Raw genomic sequence first — 23320 nt, 5'->3', positions numbered from 1 at the left:
CATTTAATTTTATTGGATTTAAAGCACAGTGTTATTAAATGTTAGTTTGAATTTAATCTAGGTCTACAGTACTGCAGTGGGCAATGTTTACTTTGCCACTAAGGGTTTAAACTTTGAAAGCATGAGATGTGAAAACACATCAACCACATAAGCCAACTCAGTCATCTATTTGCTTAAACCCATTGCTTTTATGTAAATCTGGTTTAATGTTTTGTCACTTATGATCAATTTTAACCAAAAATGTTAAATGGATGTTTAAATTGTTAAAAGATTTATCAGAATGGAAAAAAATGCAAACATGAAACACAGCAGCAGGGGTCGCTATCTGACCGATAGATGTTCAGATCCTCCGTGTTGGTACCGGTGCGTTAAATTTGTTTTAAATGCGCTCTTATTGTGTTTTTATTGTAATGGTCAGTGTAATAACACAGGATAAGTCAAACTATTAATAACGACAGAAACCGGTTATTTTGGAGTATAAAGCAGGTGCAGTAATATGCTCCATGAAGACCACCTCCCGGATTTCCTCCGATCCTCCTCCGTCCTAACAGTTCCTGGTTCAGGGGTCAACAACCACACACATAAAGTGAACAAATAAAGTAAATACATGTTATCTGTATAACGTAACGTTACGGCTCTATTTAGAGTTACTGTTAAATTAAGAAAAGTTATGCAGGTTAAGCTTTCCTGTTCCGCCCTACAGAGTACAGCAGGGTTTTCTCCAGGCACGTCAGATGGTAGAAGGGGGCGTAAAACGCCGCAGCTAGGCAAACGATTCCTATTGGTCAGCGCGGCTGATGGGCGGGGCCATCAAATGACTGGGGCTTTCCGTAAATTTTCATAACTCCACAGACAGCATTTCCTTCACAAGTGCATCGCATGGCAACGACAATCTAACGTATTTATTTCCAGCTTTATTTTATTTAACTCTGAAGGATATCCACATTAGGAATTACTCCGCAAAACGGAGAGATTATCTCTCAGAAATGATGGAAATTGAATTACCTAAAATGCACCCAAGCCAGCAGGTAAATAATATTCTCTTATAATTTATTTGTGTGTTATGATTAATATTTATTTTCTGTCGAAATGATACTAATGTAACATTAGGCTATCATAGTTTTCTTAATAAGACTATATGTTGTATATTTTTGCCCTTTGAACTTGTTTTGTGGGACGTAGGGCGACATATATATGTGTTTATTGCCCGTGTCTTATATGTGTCACCACGTTACAGTCAACTCCATGTGACTTCAATAGCGTGCGTATCTGTGATCCTGGTTGAAAAGTTTCCAGATCATTCTACAATAATTATAAAATGATAAATGATTATAGTGATATTTTCATTACGTGTTTGACAGTAGTCGGAGCAGTCATATTCTGTGTTAAAGGAGGCGTTTCGTCCTTCGCAGTCTCTTATCTTGTTTTCACCCACAATTCTGCATAGTCATTGAAGTTGGGCCGTCGTAAAGAAAAAGAAGAGGGAAGGAGAAATTATCCAAATAAATATGAAATGAAATAAGCGTTAATGGGCGGCTAGTAAAGCGACGACAACATGGCAAACTTCTGTCATTGAGATGTGTCGTTGCGCTTTGATGTTGAAGAGCGTGCGACCCTCCATCAGACGCGTCTGTAACTGTGCCCTCTCTGCGCATGCGCGCTCGCATTCAGCGCCTTGCACAATAGCAGGCGGCTCCAATCTGGAATGTGGCTGTTTATTTTAGCCTTGTGCTCTGACGTAGAGAAGTGATCCTCAACTTGAAGAGATTCGTCTCCATCACAGTTCATTTAATTCTTTATGCTAAAAAAAGAAAACGAAAAAGACCTTTGTTGTTCCTGAAACATTTTCATTGTAAAGTTAGACATTACACAATGCCTAAACAACAGAACATTCAGAAGTGAATATTTGAGCAAGTTTCATGACATTTTTGTTTTGTTCCTTGGGTTATATATGTAAAGCATTGTTAATGTTTCTTAAATTGAAATGACAGATGTTACCAAAAACTCAAGTGTGTAAATGTGTGTTGGGAATTAGTTTTTCATCTTTTTATTAATATACATTTTTATTGGCATGTAAAACAGATCCATCACTTGAATTCAATGCCCACTACAACATTTTTATATGCGGACCGTTTAGAATCCACAGCATATAGGCCTAGCACTAAATGGGCCCTTCCTTATAGGGCTGGGGGCCAAGTTCCTAATCACACCCACTTGATTACGGCCCAAATTTAAAGTAAAGTTAGTATCACCCGCACATTTTTGTAAACTTTTATTTCAGTCCACCTGTGTTGGAAGCGTGGACAGTGGTGTAATATGAGGGTTTGATAAACCGGTTTTAAATGATGACTACGTGCGGTATCACCTGCCTGGGCAGAAAAAAAGTTCGGTACAAGGAGATCTCTTGTTCTTATGTGGTATATTCCACATTCCCACAGTTTGTAAAGGAACAGGAAGTGAAACAGGTCTGAAAAATGAACACTTCTTTTCTGGGAAACTTTGCAGTTTTAATAAACAGCTCTGGTTTCTCATTTCCACCAACATGGATAATGATTACAACACTTCAGCCATTAATTATATAGTCAAGTGTGTGTTGGATATAGTTTCGCGCTTCTAAATGCAATCCTATGGGTAGGCTTTGACAGTGACATTAAACTCACATAATGCAATACTCTATCTACACCCTCGGCTCATCATATCAGCCTCATATAGACAATAATAGTCTTCACTACAACAAACATTTAATATGTAAGCCAAATCAGTGATGAAACTAAGATGAAACTTACATCATCGGTGGGGTCATCCGCAGACTGCACGTCACATGAGCGCATGCTAAATTAAATCAAATGAAAAACAACATCACAAATGTTAAGGATTGTTCTTTTGCCATTTAAAAGGGATAATTCCCCCAATAACTATGTTGTTCCACGTGTACTTCTTTTATATGTAACTATCTTGTGCCCTATAGCTCTCAAATCTAATATGCAGCTGTATTTAGATTATCAGTGAACACGGCTTCATGTTCGGTCTGTTTCTTATACACAAAACTATCGTCGGACTGCAGAGGACTCTTTTTATTTTTATGGAGTTTGTACAAATGATCCTTTTACTGTTTAAACGAAGCTAAAGGTCTGCTTTCCAGTTTCACATAAGGCAGAAAATATTCAAATACATTTTTCATGGCTCTAAAGATCTGTGTTTTGTGTTTAAACTGTTTGGTGTTTTGTAATGCACTCGTAAACAACCTTTAAAGAAACAGTTCCACCCAGAGACAACATCCAAGCTAAACAATCCCAAACACACTTTCCATTCATCCTTCATCGAGGAGGAATCGAGTTTATGTGTCCAGCCCGGCGTTTCGTGAGAGGAGCCCATTTAACAGTTGTTTAGATGTTTCATCATGTCTCTGTCTCCGCCCAGTCTGTTATCTGGATCTGGAGAGGATGTGTGTGTGTGTGTGTGTGTGTGTGATGGGGGCTGTTGCTCTCTCGAGGCCACTGTGATGCCAGTATCTGATCCACTCATCCAGACCTTGTTGATCAAATAACGCTTTTGTCCTAGTTTGTAATTTATGTGTTATTTGACCAAATTTACCAACAAATTAAAGACGGTTAATAAAAAATAATTAGCAGAAAAAAAGGCTTTCAAGATCCAGACTTCGCGCACTTAAAAAGCAGAAATTCTATGTTGCTGTACTCAGTTCCATTTTAAAATCAAGTAAAGACTTTTATGTGACCAGTTTCTCTGTTCTGGGTTACACACTTCTTCTCTGTACAGTCCCCTCAGTCTCGTGATGTGAAACTATAGGAAGTTCAGTTTTACAGATCTCGAGTCACATGCTCGTCTTGTGACCCGTAATAAACAGATGTCATGCAGAGCTTTCATCTGTAAATACACGAGTTTTTCACAAAGCTGAAAATTTGCATGTGCACTCTCAGAATTGTGAGCCTTTTGAACACGAGGATGTCAAGTTCAGTTACAATTTGTTAAAATGTTTCTCTTCGCATGCAAACAAAAACTATACAGTCTTGTATGTATTTAGAAACACACACTATCAGCTCATTCTTAAGTATTTTTAAACTTGCATTAAAACTGTTCTGTTAAGCATTAGTCACTTAGTAAAAACAACTCTTGTTTTACCCAGTAAAACTGCTGATTAGCAATTCTGAACTGTGCGGTCACATTTTAACAAGCTAAGTCTTTAGAAAAAAAGAAGTACTTTTCCTTAAAGGATGAGCATGTTTACATTTTATCTGCTTTTCTGCCACATTCATGTCAACAAATGCCAGTAACAAGGACACAAACTTGATTTTTTCTTCTCTGTCCTTGTCTTTGACAAGGACCCTGATGTGACACATCTGTACAGTTACAACATGACGGGTGGCGTTTCATTCCCGGCTGCTGATTGGTCAGTTCAGAACCACACTATACTCCTCCAGCAGTGTACACTCTTAAAAACAAGGTGCTTCAAAAGGCTTTTCGAAAAGCTGTATCGGACACTTTAATTTTGTAGAACAAAAAAGAAGATATTTTGAGAAATGTCCTTTTGCATTCATACAATGGAAGTCAATGGGGGCCAATGTTATTTGGTTCTTCAAATATCTTCTTCTGTGTTCTGCAGAAGAATGAAAGTCGGTAACACTTTAGAATAATGGCCCGTTGTTAACAAGTAACTATGCAGTAATAAGTAATAAGTAGTACTACATTAACACTGAACATAAGACTATTAACTAATGTGGAAGACAGATTAACTAATCATTAACTAATAGCAAATTTAGGATGATAGATCTTTATAAGGTATTCGATAATTACTAACTAAACATATCCTCTATTTGAACTACTTGTAAACTATGACTAATTATAGCCTAAGGAAGTTCCAATTAATTACTATAATCACAACAGAAACATGAATGTTTTTATAACATGTTCATAAAATGTGTCTTTTCCAGAAGGCTCAAATAAGTTTGTTGTGGAAACTTAATTGATTAATATTTTAGCCCTCCAAATATGTTGAGATTGCGACTACTATAGATATATACTCTAAAAATGCTGGGTTATCATTTATTTATTTGGGTTGTTTTCCAAGCCGTGGGTAGTTTTGTTTGTGTAATCCAACTGCAGGGTAAGAAAAGTGGCTGGGTGATTAGACTTGTGTGACATCACAGTACCGCGAGAGAGAGAGTCGAGAGCAGGCTGCTCCGTATCTTTTGAGTCACTCTCGCGGTACTGTGATGTCACGCTTATCGGTCTAAGCGGCGCCGTCGAACAAGCACCCGAGTCATGGATGAATTGAAGCAGCGGTTTTCACACGGACAAACTGGAGGATGTATTTGAAGGTTCGTATGAATAAATTCAACCACGAAACCAACAATGTAGCCTACAAGCAAATATGCGCGACAACAGTCACGTTTACATGACATTAAACGTTATTAAATGCACCGCTTAGCCTTTGGCTAACTTGTTTGTAACGCCCGTTGGATTGTAAACGAGCTGGTTAGTCTGTAGTCTTGATGTTTGAAACGTCTTCTTTAATCCACACCCGATGTTTTTATTAGGGCTGTCAAACAATTAATCGCGATTAATCGCATCCAGAATAAAAGTCTGTGTTTACATAATGTATGTCTGTGTACTGTGCATATTAATTTAGTATTTATAAACACATACATGTACACAAACATGTATATATTTAGAAAATGTTTACATGTATTTCTTTATATTTGCCAATCATTTAAATTATATGTAAATGTTTATTAATATTTTATTTTTTCTTAAATAAATACGTATGTTTTTATAAATACTAAATTAATATGCACAGACATACATTATGTAAATCCAAACTTTTATTCTGGATGCGATTAATCGTTCGACAGCCCTAGTTTTTATGTTAAATATGACTAATGGGAGTTGTATATATAAACACGTATAAAGCAAACGGTTGGCAGTTTACGTAACACGCGATTAATGTCATGTAAATGTGAATTTCTTGTTTTTTTTAAGACGATTAAAATATACTTCTTATCGATTATATACAGTTAAACAGTTCTCGCAATACATTTTTTTGTGTGCAGGTAGAGTCGACGTCACTCATCCTCCACCTCAAGCGGTGCCGAGTCAAAACAACCCGGCTGCTGTGTTACCTGTCGCAGACATTTACGACCGTCTACAGGAGGAAAACGAGTCTGCGTCTTATATTTATATAAGTGTCCTATACTTACCCAGCCATTGGGCTAAAAACAACCTATTTTGGGTTGTTTTTAACCAATTTTTTCCAATGGATATAACTTACCCAATTCAGTTTTTGAATGTTTTATTCATACATCATATGTTGCACGTTATCTATGCATGCCCAGTTGTCAATTTTTGCAGCATGCAATGTTTTCTGTAATGATTTCATATAAATGTTTCCGTGCTTACAAATAAAAAATGTTAGACCCAATCACTGCAGTTGTTTTATTTTATGTATATGGTTCTTGTGGGGTGACATGTTGGTGAGGTGTTAACTTGGTGAAATAATGGTCAACATCACTAGTAGTTCCTGCAGACTTACAAGGTCACGCTTGAGTAATTAGTAAGGGGTTGACATAGATTTCACAAGTTGTTAAATACATTTTATCTGATACGTGCTGTACAGCCATACGTTTCTGTGAGGCACTAGTGATATTCTAAAAAAAACCATTTAGTAATCTGGAAGATTTGGTTTTCTGGCTATCGTGCATAAGGATGCAAATTGTTCTTGAAAAGAGAACATCATTGTTTATATTCACATCCTAAAGACAAGTCCTCCCCTCAAGGTTGGTCTTTTGGAGTTAAAGACGAATTGATACTAAATAGAGTTCATTTTGTATTTATATAGCACTTTTTTAAAAGGCACAATTTTTTATTGTTGTTGCATATCAGCTTTACATGCATTATAAACAATAATAGTAATAATAGAAATGGAAATAAATACTAAAATAAAATGCTGGATTGTCAGTCAATTGTTTAAGTGTTAGTAATTCAGCAAGATTTCTTAATTATTAATTTTCACACATTTTATAAACATGTTAAGAGTTTAAAAAAGATGAAAACTCACTTTCTCGACATGTTTCTGTTATAATTATTAGTAATTAATTGGTAATTCCTTATAATTAGTCTTCGTTCACAAGTAGTTCTCATAGGATATTTTTATTTAGTAATTATCGAATACCTAATAAGGCTATACCATTGTCCCAAATTTGTCTGTGTTTGGTTAACAAACTATTTTAATTATATTTAATGTATATTAATATGTTATTGTATATTAATTGTATTAAATTAAACTACTGAACAGTTAACCGGAATATAAGTTTGGGCCACATAACGTTTGTTAATGTTGTTGCTGCTGAAAGAATGACCAAAATGTTTCTAAACATTTAAGTAGGAGTTCAGAAACCACACTGAAAAGTAAAGTCAACTTTCTAACTTTCAATCTATAAATATCTTCTAGCCCAAGTTGAAGGTCAGAAATGTGACGTTCGCAGCAGTCATGTTTTCCTGTCGACTTTAAATGTGCCACCAACACAAACACTAATAGTGTGTGTGCGTGTGCGCGATGTCGTAGTTCCCAGAGATGGAATGAAAATGGAGAAGCAGCATGTATTATTCATACGGTCTTGTCGTAACATCGACGATCACGTTGTGTTTGTGTTGATGTGATCTGTGCCGGGTGGGCTCGGCATTTAATCAAACTCAGCAGAGACAGGCAGGGTGTGGTCAGAAGGTGCCGAGGGCCTGCATGCAGTACTCTCGAGTCTCATCTCATCTCTGATCTCTCTCTCTCTGTAGGATATGGAGCTGATAGATATCCTGTGGAGACAGGACGTGGATCTGGGTGCGGGGAGGGAGGTGTTTGATCTCAGCTACAGACAGAAGGAGGTTGAGCTGCGTCGGCAGCGGGAGCAGGAGGAGGAGAAACGCCAGCAGCACTTGCGGGAGCAGGAGAAAGCTCTGCTCGCCCAACTCCAGCTGGATGAGGAGACGGGGGAGTTCGTGCCACGGACGTCTCCTGCCGAAGGCGCCCTGACGGAAGCTAACACAACAAACAGGCAAATCACACAGGTACACGTGCATAAATCTGACCAATCACGAGAAGCCCTGGTTTAGAGGCCTGGGTGTCTTAGGTTGATGTGCTGTATGTCGTGTATGCGCTCACGTACGCACTATAGCACCTGCTCCGGTCACATATAAAGAGAGGTTTTGGGATCTATGGCACACGCAGGTATACGGTCGACCTCACCCTCCCCTCATATTACAGGGTGCAGCTGCGGTGTTGCCTGGTTACTGCTGCTATGGCATAATTACTGGAAGTCAGGTGGGGAGGTTTCACTGTAAACGCAGTTCAATGAAACAGAGAGCAGATAGGTACACACAGAAACAAACCCAACACCACTGATACTTAAGCCTTGTTTGGACTGAACTGGTATAAATGCCGCAAACGTACTTTGTGATTTCTAATCCGACCTGAAAACAGTTTTTGGTGACCTTAAACCGGGGAAAACTTTTATGATCAAGACATTTAATAGAGCCTCAAACAAGGGTGCTGTAAGGGGGAAGGACCATTTTATTGGGGCACCTTTGGGCCCCCCGAAAAGCGATCATGAACTGACCAAGGGGACCGCCTGGAAAAAGTGACGCGAAAGGACCAAGGGCCCAGCTAACAGCGCCTCTAGCCTCAAATGGCGACTTTTTTGAAGTAAAAATAGCCCCACAAACAATTGTTGACAGATTAAAGGCCCATTTACACCAATAAAGATTCAATCAATGAATTTGCAATCAATGAAAATTGCTTTCAAAGTGATGAATAAGAGTGATTTTTAAAAGTTAGTTATCGTTCATGGCATTAAGTGTATTGATATGGATAGCATAGCCTTGATTGTTTTAGTACACTTCCACAACACCTACATCCAGAAAACATACTCTCCCCGCTACAGTAAACAACTACATAGATCCCATCTGATTCTGAATCAATACATGTAATGAAGTCATGACGATTCAGAAAACATCCATCACACGAGTGCTATTCTCAGATTTGTAAAGCACCTGCTGTGAGGTAGATGCCATGGTTTAATGCGGATGTCTTTGAATGTGTACGTGCAGAATGGGGCGTTCACTGCGGAAGGAGACGCCATGTCATTCGATGAGTGCATGCAGCTCCTCGCTGAGACTTTTCCCTTGGATGAGCCAACACAGGTAATTATGGGATACGTACCGCCCCTGAAACCTAACACTTATATACATTACTGCATTTGAATAGCCTCTCACTCTTTTCTGTTGTCTGTGTAGCCAGCTTCAACCTGCCTAGATCCCTCCATTCCCTTCTCAACAGACCCGGTGATGCCTCCAGATATGGCTGTGTTTACCCAGAATCCTTTGCAGCCGGACTCTCTAGATCAGGCCTGGATGGAGCTGCTGTCTCTTCCAGAGCTACAGGTATAAACAGACACACCCGACCTCAACCAGAGAGAAAGAGACAAAGAAAGGTTTCAGAATGAACCTTTGGCCACACCTGCCTATGGCATGTGAATTGTACCATCTAATCCCCTTTCTATATGGCTTATCCTATGTTTAGTAGCAGGGCATGCCGGAGCTGATCCTATACTCTGAGCCCAAAACCGGCCTAAATTAAAAGAAAAGCGAAATCCACACCACGACTCGAAAGATACAGAGGAACTATATGGTTGGGATTGCTATTTAGACAGCCAATCAAAAGCAATTCCATTAGAATAAACATCCATGTTATCTGGATGATATAGCTTTCATTCTTAGTGTGAACGGGCCCAAGACTTTTTGTCACATTTGGCACTTGGCAAATCCTGTTCAGGGACGATCCTACTAGAACTACAAAACAATTGTGAAAAAACACATCCCTCACATCGGTTTAGAATCAGAGTTTGTGAGGTGCGTCCACTTTCTACCACATGTTGTTTTAAGGGCGTGAACCACCCTGTGGCTGAGCAACAACCAAATGACCCTCTGAGCTAATACTGTGGTTTGACTGGTAACTCGGCATTGTGGACTTCATTTGTTTTTGTTTAAATTGAGCCATTTCCCCCATTCTACAGTACACACTAGCTGCTTTATAACAACTGGAAAAGAGTATAATGTTAACATTTGCCAAAGCGATGAAGAATATGGAGTGAATGCTTAATTCAGTAGATATGCATCTCATACAGTTAATTTCTTTGTTGATTATATGTTGTTAATGTGACGTACATTTGTTTTTTAGCAGTGCCTCAGCATGCAGATGCAGGAGACCACAGATATGGATGGATTTATGAACTCAAGCCCCTCTGGAGAGGTTCAGGACACAAACTACAGCCAGTACCTGCCTGGAATGGATCATCTTTCTTCCGGCCACACAGAGGCGTGTCCTTCTAAATACATCAACACCTACGATGGATCCTTCAACACTCTGGTTTCACCCAACTTCAGTCAGATGAGTCTGAACGGGCCAGATGTGGGGTCCAAGTTTGGACCGGAGCAATTCTGTGAGCTGTTTTATCCCGAGATGGACATTAAAGTGAACAATGGTCTTCTTACATCTGATGAAACAAACATGGCCAGCCAGTTGCCTGAGATTGCCTGTGATCCTCCGGTAAACCCCATGGATCTACACAGCTTCTCTCCTGGAAACTTCAGCTCGGAAAAATCGGAACCCTTGACGGAATTCCCAGATTCCGATTCCGGGTTGTCACTGGATGCGAGCCCTGGTATAAATTCTCCGGGGAAGTCCATGCACGGAGACGAATCCTTTGGTTTCAGTGACTCTGACTCAGAAGAGATGGACGGTAGTCCTGGAAGCGCCGAGTCAGATTATACCGAGATATTCCCGCTGGTCCACCACAGCGATGGAGTCCAGGTGCTTGTCTCTGAGAAATTCCCTGCAGAGCCACGGCAAATGAGATTGAAAAATGCAAAGGTAGAGCCGGCGGAGGCCAGCGGCCACTCCAAACCTCCCTTCACCAAAGACAAGCTGAAGAAACGCTCAGAGGCCCGGCTCTCCCGTGACGAACAGAGAGCGAAAGCCTTGAAGATTCCGTTTACTGTGGACATGATCATCAATCTTCCCGTGGATGATTTCAACGAGATGACATCCAAACACGAGCTCAACGAGGCTCAACTCGCCCTCATCAGAGACATCCGCCGCCGCGGCAAGAATAAGGTCGCCGCTCAGAACTGCCGCAAACGCAAGCTGGAGAACATCGTAGGCCTCGAGTACGTGCTGGACTCACTGAAGGAGGAAAAAGAACGTCTGAAGAAGGAGAAAAGCGAGCGCAGTGCCAGTCTGAGAGAGATGAAGCATCAGTTGAATGCTCTGTATCAAGAAGTCTTCAGCATGCTTAGAGATGAGCAGGGCAGGCCTTTCTCAACCAATGAACACTCCCTTCAGCACACTGCCGACGGCACCGTTTTTCTCGTTCCTCGCCTTAAAAAGACTCTGGTAGAGAACAACTAGCTTGCTTCCTTCACCTATTCTCTTTCCGTACTTGCTTCTGTTGTTTGGTACCGCTTTTCTCTTGCGAACACTGTGTATTAACCAGGCATGAATTTGATAATGTGATCAGACACTTGGTCGAGTGCTTGGTAGGCCTGCCCACCAAGAAATCTCATTATCCCAACCCTCTCTGATACCCCTTTTCCTGAAAAAAGGCTTTCTGCCCATCCTAGCCAGGAAATGTGCACCATCCAAGCCACTGGGCTTGGGCAGGTACACTGAGGTGCCTGAAGCTCTAAATGATGCAATGATGTGACTCTTTAGATATGACTTAATGTGACATAGGATAGAAGGAATTAGTACATATTCTGGGTCAACATAGCATTTCTGACATGTTTGGAGAAAAAAGTTCAGCTCACACTCAGTGTATAGGATGATGCACTAGTGTTCCCTGTAGTGGTGTTGATGTGCAAATATGTCATCGAAACTCATGCATACACAAGAAATGGCTTTTTTGATAGCTGTCCACCATAGTGACCTCTATGTGTGAAAGGGTTAATGTGTTGAATATGTGTGTAGCAGTTTCATATTCAGCGTAGGCTGTTGTGTCATGCCTGGTTACAACACAGTGTACGTTTTATGCGAAAGAAAAAACAAAATAGGAGCGTATTTTGCGCATACATCAACCATTGAAACGGCAAAACTATTATATATGTTTTGCCTATTCTACTTTCCTAATATTTGTAATCTCCGTTGGATTTGTACTCTTTATATTTTCTCTGGGATTCTTTTACTTGTATGGTTTGTAAATACATTTATACTTTATTTGCTATCGAGATAGGAAAAATGTACTGTATATAAAATAGATCACATTTTAGTATGCTAATAATTTGGCGATCATTTTAAGTTTGCACTTGAGTCAGTTCTTATATCTTAATTTACAACTTTATTACAGTTTTATTCTCTGACTTTGTGGCTTTTTAATGAATAAAAATGTATTTAAACCAGTTGCGTCTGTTGCAGTTTTAAATGGTCGTTGGTTTGGTTTGTGAAGTGTATGGTTTGTCGACCGAGCAGGTCAGTTCATAGAATGAAAGAGGAACTGGATATTATTTCAAACAAGAAAATAAGCAGCCTCAAAATCAGTTCAGTGAAATATCATAGGTTTACCACCCCAGTTTATTTTAAACAAACATTTTTACATTTCACAACACGTTTGTTGGGTTTAAGATGTTAAAACAATGTGGTTTTCAAACTGAAGCTAAAGTTTTGTGGTTGTCGAACATTAGTTGATTTTGATGTTTTATTTAAGTATTAACTTAGTCTCAAATATTTATCCAAACATCGATAGGAGAAAACCAGAAAAACATGAGACAATTGTTCAAACACATGGAGGTGTAAAATGAATGTAGATTGTAGAGGTAAACTAATCTGGATCTAGAAATACGCCGCTTAAACTGTTGTAGCTTTTGTTTAAAACAGAGATTTTGGCACTTTACCACATTCCACATCTACTCTAATGTGCAAGATTGAACATAATCATGAGGTTTAAAGCCTGATAACATTTCTGTCAAGTGTGCTTAAACAACAGATTTTTTCCTCCACCAAACAAACCCAGCATTATGCAACCGAGCTGAGGGTTTGGCTGCGGCCCACGTTAGAAATGCCTTTATTAAACCCTGTTGGCCAAAGTTCAGGAGAACCAGCATCTGTTTGTAGTGCCAGGCAGCTTCACCTTTAAACACACCAAACCCTCTCCATTCAATCTGCAGTCACGCTAGCAAACAGGGCCGACCCATTCAGAGACGCCCCCAAGCAGGATCCATTTACTGTACAGATAAGCTCAATGACTGATTAAAGCAGGTTATATGTGCGTCGGCATTGAAAGATGCTTGTGTACCAATGTCACAATTCAAGTCTTAACACTGCATTTACTTCCACGCTTTCACTCTTGTCGAGACTCCACCCGTTCTTTACGTAAGCAATGAGGCCATGTGACCTAATCTTACACATTTACCCATGATTCTGACCTTCATTCAGGGTCAAGGGAACAAAGTTTGGTGGAAACATCGCGAGTGTGAAGAAACGGCACTGTGCACAAACACAAGGCAGAAGAAAATAAAAACGCTCTCGGGGGTTTAAAAGACTTTTATTAAACAAGAGCAAGATTTGGCAGCGCATTCATTTTCAACTACATTAGCAATGGGTTCTGAGAGAGAAACGGTGCTTTATTCAACACATCAAAATTAAAACTGTCATCATTTATTTACCCTCATATGGTTTAAACCTGTATGTTGCTCTTTCTAATGCAGAACACAAAAGAAGATATTGCAAGAAATGTCTCAGTGGTTTTGTGTTCATACAATGGAAGTCAATGGGGTTCAGTGTTGTTTAGTTACCGAAATTCTTTTGTGTTGTGCAGTTTGAAATGACATGGTGATTAAAAGATGAAAGAATTTTCATTTTTGCATGTACTATCCCTTTAAAGATCTTATAAAGTTACCAATTGAGTATATATGGATTGTATTTTTACCTGAATGAAAAATATTCTCCCATTAAAAATATTTTAAGAGCTTTCTGGAGTTTTAATCAATGATATGAATAGCAAACGTTGGGCGGTTTTACCATTCCTAAAAGTTCCTGTGAAGTGATTGAAAATAAATGAAAGATTCAGCAAAAATGTTTTTTTCTTAAAATCCAATTAAATAAAAGATTTGCAACTATTTAAAAACGATGTGTCTATTTTTTTCTCCCAGATTTCCTATTATATTCTGTACAGTAAAATGTGATTGATTTCCGTTATTTCCTCATTTCATTTATGGTCACCACAGGTGGCATTTGAGTTGAATAGATCCCGGCCTTTCTGAGTTCCAATGAGAATGCGGGAGGATACTTATCCATATATTTAGCATTTGTTAATCTTACCCATCCAGAACCGTCGCTGAAAACGCGTCATAAATGCTTTTCAGCCACTTACGGTAGATCAGGAGCTTCTTTTGCCATCTGTAAATTAAGCAGAAGAGTTACTCTTACCTGCTTCTGTTCTTCTGTCTGTCTCAAACCCTCATCGCTCTCACCGCTAGCCTTCCTTCCTTCGCTCGCTCGCTCTCATGAAAACAGACGCTAGCTCTCGAGGCAAACTCCTTTCTCTGAAACAACCTCTCACCTGGTCCGGTCCACGGTCTGTCTGACACGTTTGTATGGTCCACGCGGGCCGGTCCCATAACTTAATCTCATACACAACAGCAGCTGCACTCTCTTCAGACTCAATGACGCACTAAGTGACTTTATTTCAACTGGTTTCCTTTTTATTTGTCAAAATAGTTCAACAATCTAGACGTCTATCTTTACATGTTTACCGTGGTACATGCCCTCTATGGAGTCTACTCTCAATGTTTTAGCATATTTTTTTAACTCAGGATAAACAACACATGTACTCACAATTGAAAAATACAAGAGACACTAACATGACATTCTCCAAATCGTATACTCAAGGCCACAAAATATTGCATAACCAATCATGTAAGACGTCTCTGGCAACAGCGTTTCATAACATTATGTCTTGAAACACTCGCTCACAGAGTCACAAGAGGGGGTAAGCACAAAAAATAAATCGGAACGAGTAAAATCGAGCATGAATGAATATGAAGGGAATGTACATCCACTAACACACAAACACTAGAGAGTCTGTCTACGCTCTCTCACAGCTCATGCGCTGCACTGGCAGATCTTGGCCCCTCCCACTCTCTCTGAGTAATCTGTCCTTTCCTTCCCACTGCACCCATCTGTCCTCATCTCCATCTAACTGTGGATCTGTTGAACAGACACAGGGTAAAGCACATCATTCTGTGTAGCGCTTCTGCCGACACTCCAAGGTGAAGCCCAACTTACCAGAGACGAGCGCGCGGGTTAATATCGCCTGGAGCCGCCTCCACCACCAGACCCATATCCACCTGTTAAATATAACGGAGCAAAACATCAGACCTCGAAGTGTCATCTGGACACACATTTCCAGAACGGCAGCAAGTTTCTAACGCTTCGCGACATCAAACGTTTATATTTATTGGCACTATATGCCACAATAGTGCGTGATTATTTGCGTAACGTGGCAGTACTACGGGTTTTTGCTTGTTGAAAGCCTCACCCAAGAAAAATGGAAAGTTACCTCCGTAAGGTCCAGAGTTTCTTCCTCCAAAGTTATTTCCCTTCATGGGCCCGTAATTGGATTGTTGTCCTCCATAATTCCCAAAGTCATTGTAATTCCCCCCTCCTCCTTCTCCGCCACCACAGAAGTTACCTGAGACACAGGTAAAGATCCCAGTTCAATCACGTGAGTGTAAATAAATGAGTAATAACAGTGATCTTTCATTCTTTTCTTCTGAAAAAAAATCTGTGGAAATACTTTAGAAAAAATAATGCAATATATAAAATAATTCATTTCCATATACTGGAACCAAGTGCTAACATGTTTCAACAGATTTATTTAATAGGGACCATGCATATTCATGAACATTGTTGTGTAAGAATACACCATGTAAATATGCCAGAATTAGTAACAATAACTACTTTTCATCTGCAGTCCCTAGGACTGAAAAGCGGCAATTCCTTGTGTATTGATCAATATTTTGCAATACTGCAACAATGTATTATTCTATTTCATTTTTTTCTGAATTTACTATTTATAGGTATGCGTCTAAGGAAAATTTAAATGATAATTTTTGTTTCATTCTGTGAACTACTAACAACATTTCTGTGAACTACTAACCAAATTTCAAATAAAATATTGTTTATATTTGAGTTTATTTGCAGAAAATGAAAGCTGGAGAAACAGGTGAAGACAACATAAAAGATTTTTATGAGAAAAAAAGCGATAAGCTGTCGTGTCATGCTGTCAGTCTTTCACATTTGCTGTTGGATGACTTTGGCCCAATCCCAATTCTATTTTCTACCCCTTCGCCCCTTGAAACAAAGTGGTACCCTAACCCTAAAGTGCTAAATACAAACACAAGATTGAATGTAACATACATAAAATGAAAAATTGTAATAAAACACCTTATTAATGTCAAAAATTACTTGCTGTACATTTGGGTCTGCTTGATGGAGGGAGCAGCCATGTTGGAAATTTCTCTTAGCCCTTCGTTTGAAGTGAGGTCTCGAAAAATCTTCGTTTGAAGGGCTATCTGGCCCTTCCCCTTACCCCTCCAACCAAAAGAGAATTGAGACACCCCTACCCCTCCACGTGAACGCGCTAAACGGAGGGGTAGGGGAAAGTGTAGGGGTAAGGGCTACAATTGGGCCTTAATGTCACTCCTGAGGTTTGATTTTGTTGAAATTCAACAAACACTGGACTGGAACAGCCACAATACATCTTGAATACATCTAAATTTGGAGTGGTCTCTTATTTTATCTACGGCTATATACAATAAATTGTAAACAATTTAATATATTGATATAATAATATATATAGTAGGCTAAATATAGACATTGACTGTCATCAGGTTACAAAATATTGCATCTGTTGACAAATTTAGGTTTATATTGTTTGTATTTTCTGATTTTGTTGGTCATTCTGCTCTAAGTGTGAAAATAAAACAGATGCAACTTGATCTGTAAAGTACATACCTCCAAAGTTTCCTCTGTCGTTGTAGTTATCATATCCTCCAAAACCTCCTCCGCCTTGGTTACCGTACCCAGGGCCTCCACCATAACCCCCACGGCCACCTCCGTAACCAGGACTGCCACCATAGTTACCACCTAACATCAAACACACAAACACATTCATGCGCAGTCACAAACATGCACGTCAACAACATCTATACGCTTCACATAGACTTATTGATTTTCACACACACACACGAGCTGACGAATAATAACAAATTTGCCACGAATCAGCTGCATATTGCAAACAGACACTTTTTCATTCCCCACCAAATCCGTTGTATCCATCTCCTCCGTAGCCGCCGCGGCCTCCTCCTCCTCCGTACCCTCCTGTAAACCACACAAATGCACCACATTCAATGTGTTCACTGCAGGATCAATTACACCTAAGGTGCTACTGAACAATGTGTGCTTTAGACGGGATCGGATGTACGGTTTCACATGACATCTTACCTCGGCCAAAGTTGCCACCTCCGAAGTTTCCACCTCTGCCCGTGAAGTTACCCCCACCTCCACCACGATCTACACAAAAACCACAGACGATAACCATCTGTGAGCATTCAGATCACTAACAACACGGACTGAAACACGACTCGAACGTGAAAAGCATTACGTACACCTCTGGTTAGAAACGGCCTGCATCTCCTGCTTTGGAAGAGCCTTTCTCACTTCACAGTTATGGGAGTTGATTGTGTGATATTTTTGTGCTGGAAAAAATAAGAATGAGAAGATGACAACGATGAGATTCTACATCTGATCATAATAGCTTTTTTTGGAGAACTGTTTTTTGGGGACCTAGAAACGCAAACTTTACAAAATGAGTTTTAAAATCCCAGTTTTTGCAAATGATCCAATTATCGTCTGGGGTAAAATCCAACATTTTTTGAAAATGTATATTACACGTCTACCGTCAAGTACAAAACTGACGGATGCTTTTGTCATCTTGATTGTTTGTAGTTGTCGCTGTGTAAAAGAATACATATTTGCACAGGCGCGTAGTCTTCCATGATGAAATGACATCATGAGTGAACAGGACCGTTTCGACAATGTTGTCATCTGTACTTTTCAGTACATTTTATTTTGTGTAAACACACGCAAGAACGTGGCTCCTCGACCTGTCGAATAACTCACCAACAATTTTATCCACAGTATCGTGATCGTCGAAGGTGACGAAGCAGAAGCCTCTCTTCTTCCCTGTCGAGCGCTCCTCCATTATATCGATGGTCTCGATCTTTCCATAGCGCTCAAAGTACTCTCTGATGTGATACTCCTCTGTGTCCTCCTTTATTCCACCCACAAATATCTTCTTCACCGTCAGATGAGCTCCGGGTTTATTTGAGTCCTGGAGAGAGAAATCCACAGCTTTATTCATCGAGTTCTAGCTTTTGAGCTGAACTGAGTGAATGTGAGCGCACCTCTCTGGAAACGGCCCGTTTGGGCTCCACCACACGACCGTCCACTTTGTGCGGCCGCGCTTCCATCGCCGCGTCCACCTCGACTACACACGAATACGTCACGAAACCGAAGCCTCGCGAGCGTTTGTTACCTGGATCTCTCATTACCTGAGAAAGGAGACATTATTTATAGCGGTTCTATAATAAACCTTACATTCGTATTTCAACTGACAACTCACCACACAGTCTGTGAGTTTGCCCCATTGCTCAAAGTGAGCGCGTAAACTTTCCTCTGTGGTCTCAAAGCTGAGACCCCCGATGAACAGCTTCCTGAGCTGCTCAGGCTCCTTACTGTCACGACCCTGCTCATGTCAAACACACATGTGCCTCATTATTAGAAATACACGTCATTAAATCGAATAAAACACGTCTTGTATGACCCGTCATAAAATGCCCTACAGCTATTAAAATCATCATAAATGATTCAATGGAACTTGAGCATGTGTGGCCACGCCCAGCGCTGAGTGTATTACCAATCCTGCTATGGAAAAGGTTTGCCTCATAAATATTAAGTAGTATGAGTGACGTTCCCGTGCCAATAGACCTCATGAATATTAACCAGATTGCGGGTTACCCAGTTGGTTTACCTCACGTGATTGGACACCTCAGAAGTTACGACGTGATGTCGCCACCACGTAATTAATATTCATGAGCTCAGCCCAAGTCAGAACTCAGCGCGAGTTTGTATCGAATTAGAACGGACCGGCCGTTTATCTGATTAATCAACCATTAACCGCATGTTAAATCAAACGATTACACGCGTACGTCCCCGATAAAGGGAAACAATTGAAGGCTGTAAATGAAACCGGCTGCGACGAGCGTCCAGAATATTCCACCCGCGGCGCGCCATTTTACATTTCCGCGTTTCCTCCATATTGTTAATGTTCGCAAAATATTTTCAACACTTTTCAGTATTTTATAATGACGCGTAACAGCTAACGTAACATTTTATCTACCCTTCAGTAATAACACTAACGTTTGCTGAAATAACTGCGTCGGGTTAGACAAAGTTAAAGCCAGATATGGACAAATGTTCAAGAACGTAAACACAATATGCACGTATCCTTACTAAACATGAAAACATGCATCTCAACAGCATGCACACGTGTTGTGTAACGTTAAATACAGCCGCTCACACAGCACAAAGCTGTCCGCCATGACTCACTAACTTACACCATAACCAGTTGAATAAACGGATGTGATATATTTGACATTCCTTCATCGTGCAATAAGACGCATTTGAGAAAAATACTGTTACACTACAGTTTATTCACAACCCGTATAATGTTAATGTTTGTAAGATTACCTCCATGCTGCAGCGTTTACGCGCCCTCGTTCTGCACGCGCCGCATGAGCTGTGATGTCACTCCTCGGCCAGTGGAGGCGCTGCCGGACACGTGCATTATTTCATTGACTTTATCAAAAAATACACCAACAGTTGTAATAAATAACCTGGTAATATTTACTTTTATTCTGGATTGGTTGTTGTTGATTCTAGTATATTCAATAAATATTTGACACACGAATACCTTATTTAAAAGTATATTGCATTATTTACACAGGATATCATCAGCTTTTTTGCAGCATTACTGCAATTATTGAGGATGTTGCTGCTACCACAGTTCGTCATCATGTCATATTCATATGTATATTTTTTCTACTCATTTTTATCGTGTTGTGAATGTATCTGATTATATAATTCTATTATTGAGATATAATTATTCAGATTCCTATAAATGTCTCAATTGTAATTTTATCTTTTAATCCTACCATATTAATCCTTTGATCGATAAATATTGAGACTTTAGTATAAATTCACCTTTCTACAGAAACGATTCTGACATTATCTAGGCCTGCACGGAATATTATGTTTCATAATCAACAACATAATAATATAAGATTTGTCTTATTAAATTGGTCTGTCGTTCCACTTTGAACTTATCAACTACAATTGATTGAATGATTTAAAAAATGAGAAATGTGACTATATTTTGCTTGCAAAAAGTCTATTAATATTAACAATAATTTATCGAACAATTTAGCTTCGATTTGAAAGATTTATCTTGTTGATAGCCTAACATAACCGCTCTATAATTGAGATGATGCAACTTTTAGGTTTGCACATAAATTACAGACTGCAGATGTGCTTACTGTAAACACGTCCAGTGGACACAGTGTTTGAATGTTATACAGTGGATTAGCTCTGAGTCATAGCCACTGCTTTAGAAATGACTGTAAATAGCCTACAAAAGTGAAGAAAAGATCTCTCACTGATCAGCTTGTTCGCCATCATCAGTATATAATGTCAATACATTTCATTTATAGCATTTAGATGATTTTTTTATTTAGATGCTTAAACCAAGCTGTTGTCGTTGCATTGGACACAGAAATACCAAAACAAGTGTATATCTGCAAACAAACGATGCTGCAGTAGATCTGCTCTGAGAAGTCACATCATGTCTCTTTGCCGTTCATCTGTAAGCAGCTGGTGTCATTGAGGACGTGCGGCGTGAAGTCAGTTCCTCATTCTCACAGGTGTCCTTCTTCACGTTACAGTAAAATCAGACAACCAGGATGTGCCCAAATACTTTTCCTTCATTTTAGAAAAGGTATGTATTTTCAAACTTGAATTACACCAAGCAAATACCCCCATGCTTTTGCGCTTTTTATGAAATAAACGCCACTTGTGGAGCTTAAAGGGACCGTTCACCCATAAATAAAAAGTCTTTCACCAGGTAGGCTAGGTACTCACCCTCATGTTATTCCAAACCTTTGATTTCAGCAGAAGAAGGAAATGACACGAGGGTGACTAAATATTGCAAGAATGTTCATTTTTGGGTGAACTGCCCCTTTAAGTGTCCAGATGCATTTCGGCCAGTGCATTTTGGAAGCGACTTTCACCGAACACACGTGACGTGTGCTCACGTGTTCTCTGATAATTGGGCTGAAATGCAGTGTTTCATACACATTCTCAACATCGCACACTTTAAGATAACACCCACGTTTAAAAAAGGTTGATATGTTGACTTCACTGTAGGCCTATTCATAAAATGCAGATTTTACTGTTTAGCCATGAACAGTTATAGTATCTGTTGCATGAGAAGAATGTTCGACACTAAACACGATCTCTTTACACATGACACGGAAAACACGCAGTCAGACTGGTTTTACTCGTGAGATCTGATATGAGCTATTCAGGTATAAAAATAAAGTAGGCTACATTGCGCCACCTGCTGGCCATTCACATTCATCTCAATGGACGTTGCTCGTCTATATTACAGGTGTTTGAAACATATAGCTTAATTTTTTTAGCCCTTACAGAAAAGGATTTTTTTAAATATGATAGTATTTTGATCATCATATGAATTGATTTCGATGACAATATTAACTGCGAATCGAATAACTTAAATATCTTACAGTTAGGTGAAGCCTCACGGTGTGTCTGGAGTTGTTTGGCGGAGGCATGAATGCAGGGTGTCTGTTGATTTATAGCAGTTTTATGAGATGGTTATTAATGTGTATCATCATTACCAGAATGTGACAGATGAAATAGCACCATAATAAAACAGCCACTTTCGCTTCCAATGGTAAAGCACCTTTATTTATTGGCAGATGTCTGCGTAAGATTTATGAGAAAAGCATTTTCATATTTTGTAATAGTTAAAAGAGCAGACTAAATGATAGGGCTCTCTCGCTTCAGTTCTCTCTGCCAAACATTGCTGGTAATTCAGGACTGCAGCCAGAGTGTGTGTGGTCTTCTGATTTATTCTGATTGTGAACAGTACATGTCAATGGCCCTGTAGATCAGCAGAATGCTAAAATCTGCATCCACCGCTAAAAGCCAATGTTAAAACTTATCCAAGGTCCCAAGGGTCCCATAATACCAAAACATATCATGTTCAAATTGCAACCCTCATGCCTGTGAAACCATGAAAATGACAACAATCGATTGAACTGTCATGGAGATTTCTATATAGAACATAATTGTGTAATTTATGTCCATCTGTAATATATTTAAGTGGAAATGACTCTTTGTGAGGGACTAAAATCCTTAATCTATAAAATCATGGAAATTCATTGTTTAAAAGATGGGGGCATTTTCCACATTTTTCCATATCCAGTGCCTTTCTCTGCTGTATTTATTGCATGTTTTCTTAAATTTTAAGCTTAACGTGAGAATAAGTGACAATCTAGTGTTTTTTTGGTCATCATTTTCTTTTCTTTCGTCCTTTGCGGTTACTCTGAGGACACTGCCTCTCTCTGTTAACTCTGTCAATGACGATAATCCATCTTTTGAGATCTCCCCACGCTCAATGCCGCGCTGATGTCTCTATCTGTGGGCCGGTCATTTAGACGGTCAGCGTGTATGTGTTGTGTTTGCAGAGGTGTGTGTTGTTTTCTCAACCTGCGAGCATTACAGATACAATATGATTGATGTGTCAAGAATGTGATGATTCTTGCTGGGACGCTTTGCCAATTTCACTCGGCTGTTGATCACACACCTTTCTTTTGAGGTGACAGTCCTCTGACAATGGATGTTTCAAATCCCACGTGAACACACACACACACGCACGCACGCACGCACTGTTGTAAAGCTATGATTGCTTCATCACATGCTTCAGTTCCCCAAGGCACTGAGCTGCTGACCGAACTTATGAAATAATTACATTGAACAAGGTCTCCAGTAAAATGCAGTGTGGGGTTTTAACAAGTCGTTTTACAGTGGCTGTGATGCAATGCATGTGATAACATTTAT

At 39.6% G+C, this 23320-nt stretch overlaps 2 protein-coding genes across 3 annotated transcripts; one reads left to right on the top strand and one right to left on the bottom strand.

Moving 5' to 3' along the window:
- The first annotated feature begins 854 nt into the window (after positions 1-854).
- On the top strand, positions 855-12475 carry nfe2l2a (nfe2 like bZIP transcription factor 2a). The gene is made up of 5 exons (XM_057335712.1): positions 855-1028; positions 7804-8076; positions 9115-9207; positions 9301-9447; positions 10244-12475. The coding sequence occupies exons 1-5, from the start codon at positions 987-989 to the stop codon at positions 11471-11473; spliced, it is 1785 nt and encodes a 594-aa protein (XP_057191695.1). The 5' UTR covers positions 855-986; the 3' UTR covers positions 11474-12475.
- A 117-nt stretch (positions 12476-12592) lies between these two features.
- hnrnpa3 (heterogeneous nuclear ribonucleoprotein A3) lies at positions 12593-19975 on the bottom strand. 2 transcript variants are annotated; one of them, XM_057335717.1, is made up of 11 exons: positions 19871-19975; positions 18744-18866; positions 18526-18672; positions 18242-18452; positions 17728-17817; positions 17564-17632; positions 17381-17440; positions 17075-17206; positions 15618-15749; positions 15344-15405; positions 12593-14455 (listed from the first exon to the last, which is right to left on the bottom strand). In XM_057335717.1, exons 1-10 carry the CDS (start codon positions 19874-19876, stop codon positions 15362-15364), a joined length of 1014 nt encoding a protein of 337 aa, XP_057191700.1. In that variant the 5' UTR covers positions 19877-19975; the 3' UTR covers positions 12593-14455; positions 15344-15361. The 2 variants fall into 2 exon arrangements, with proteins under 2 accessions (XP_057191700.1, XP_057191699.1); XM_057335716.1 differs by lacking the exon at positions 12593-14455 and adding an exon at positions 14723-15265.
- Between the last annotated feature and the right edge of the window lie 3345 nt (positions 19976-23320).

The sequence above is a fragment of the Triplophysa rosa genome, linkage group LG6 (assembly GCF_024868665.1).
Source record: "Triplophysa rosa linkage group LG6, Trosa_1v2, whole genome shotgun sequence".
Lineage (NCBI taxonomy): Eukaryota > Metazoa > Chordata > Actinopteri > Cypriniformes > Nemacheilidae > Triplophysa > Triplophysa rosa.
Note: the sequence above shows the minus strand (reverse complement) of the source record. Positions and strands in the feature narration are given on the sequence as shown.

Bases quoted from the DNA above. Each gene is read 5' to 3' on its own strand.
- nfe2l2a (XM_057335712.1), top strand. From the start codon at position 987: ATGATGGAAATTGAATTACCTAAAATGCACCCAAGCCAGCAG. The intron at 1,029-7,803 runs GTAAATAATATT...CTCTCTCTGTAG, and splicing joins AAATGCACCCAAGCCAGCAG to GATATGGAGCTGATAGATAT. The intron at 9,208-9,300 runs GTAATTATGGGA...TTGTCTGTGTAG, and splicing joins CCTTGGATGAGCCAACACAG to CCAGCTTCAACCTGCCTAGA.
- hnrnpa3 (XM_057335717.1), bottom strand. The intron at 18,673-18,743 runs GTGAGTTGTCAG...CTCCTTTCTCAG, and splicing joins GCAAACTCACAGACTGTGTG to GTAATGAGAGATCCAGGTAA. The intron at 15,406-15,617 runs GTAACTTTCCAT...TATATTTAACAG, and splicing joins AAACTCTGGACCTTACGGAG to GTGGATATGGGTCTGGTGGT.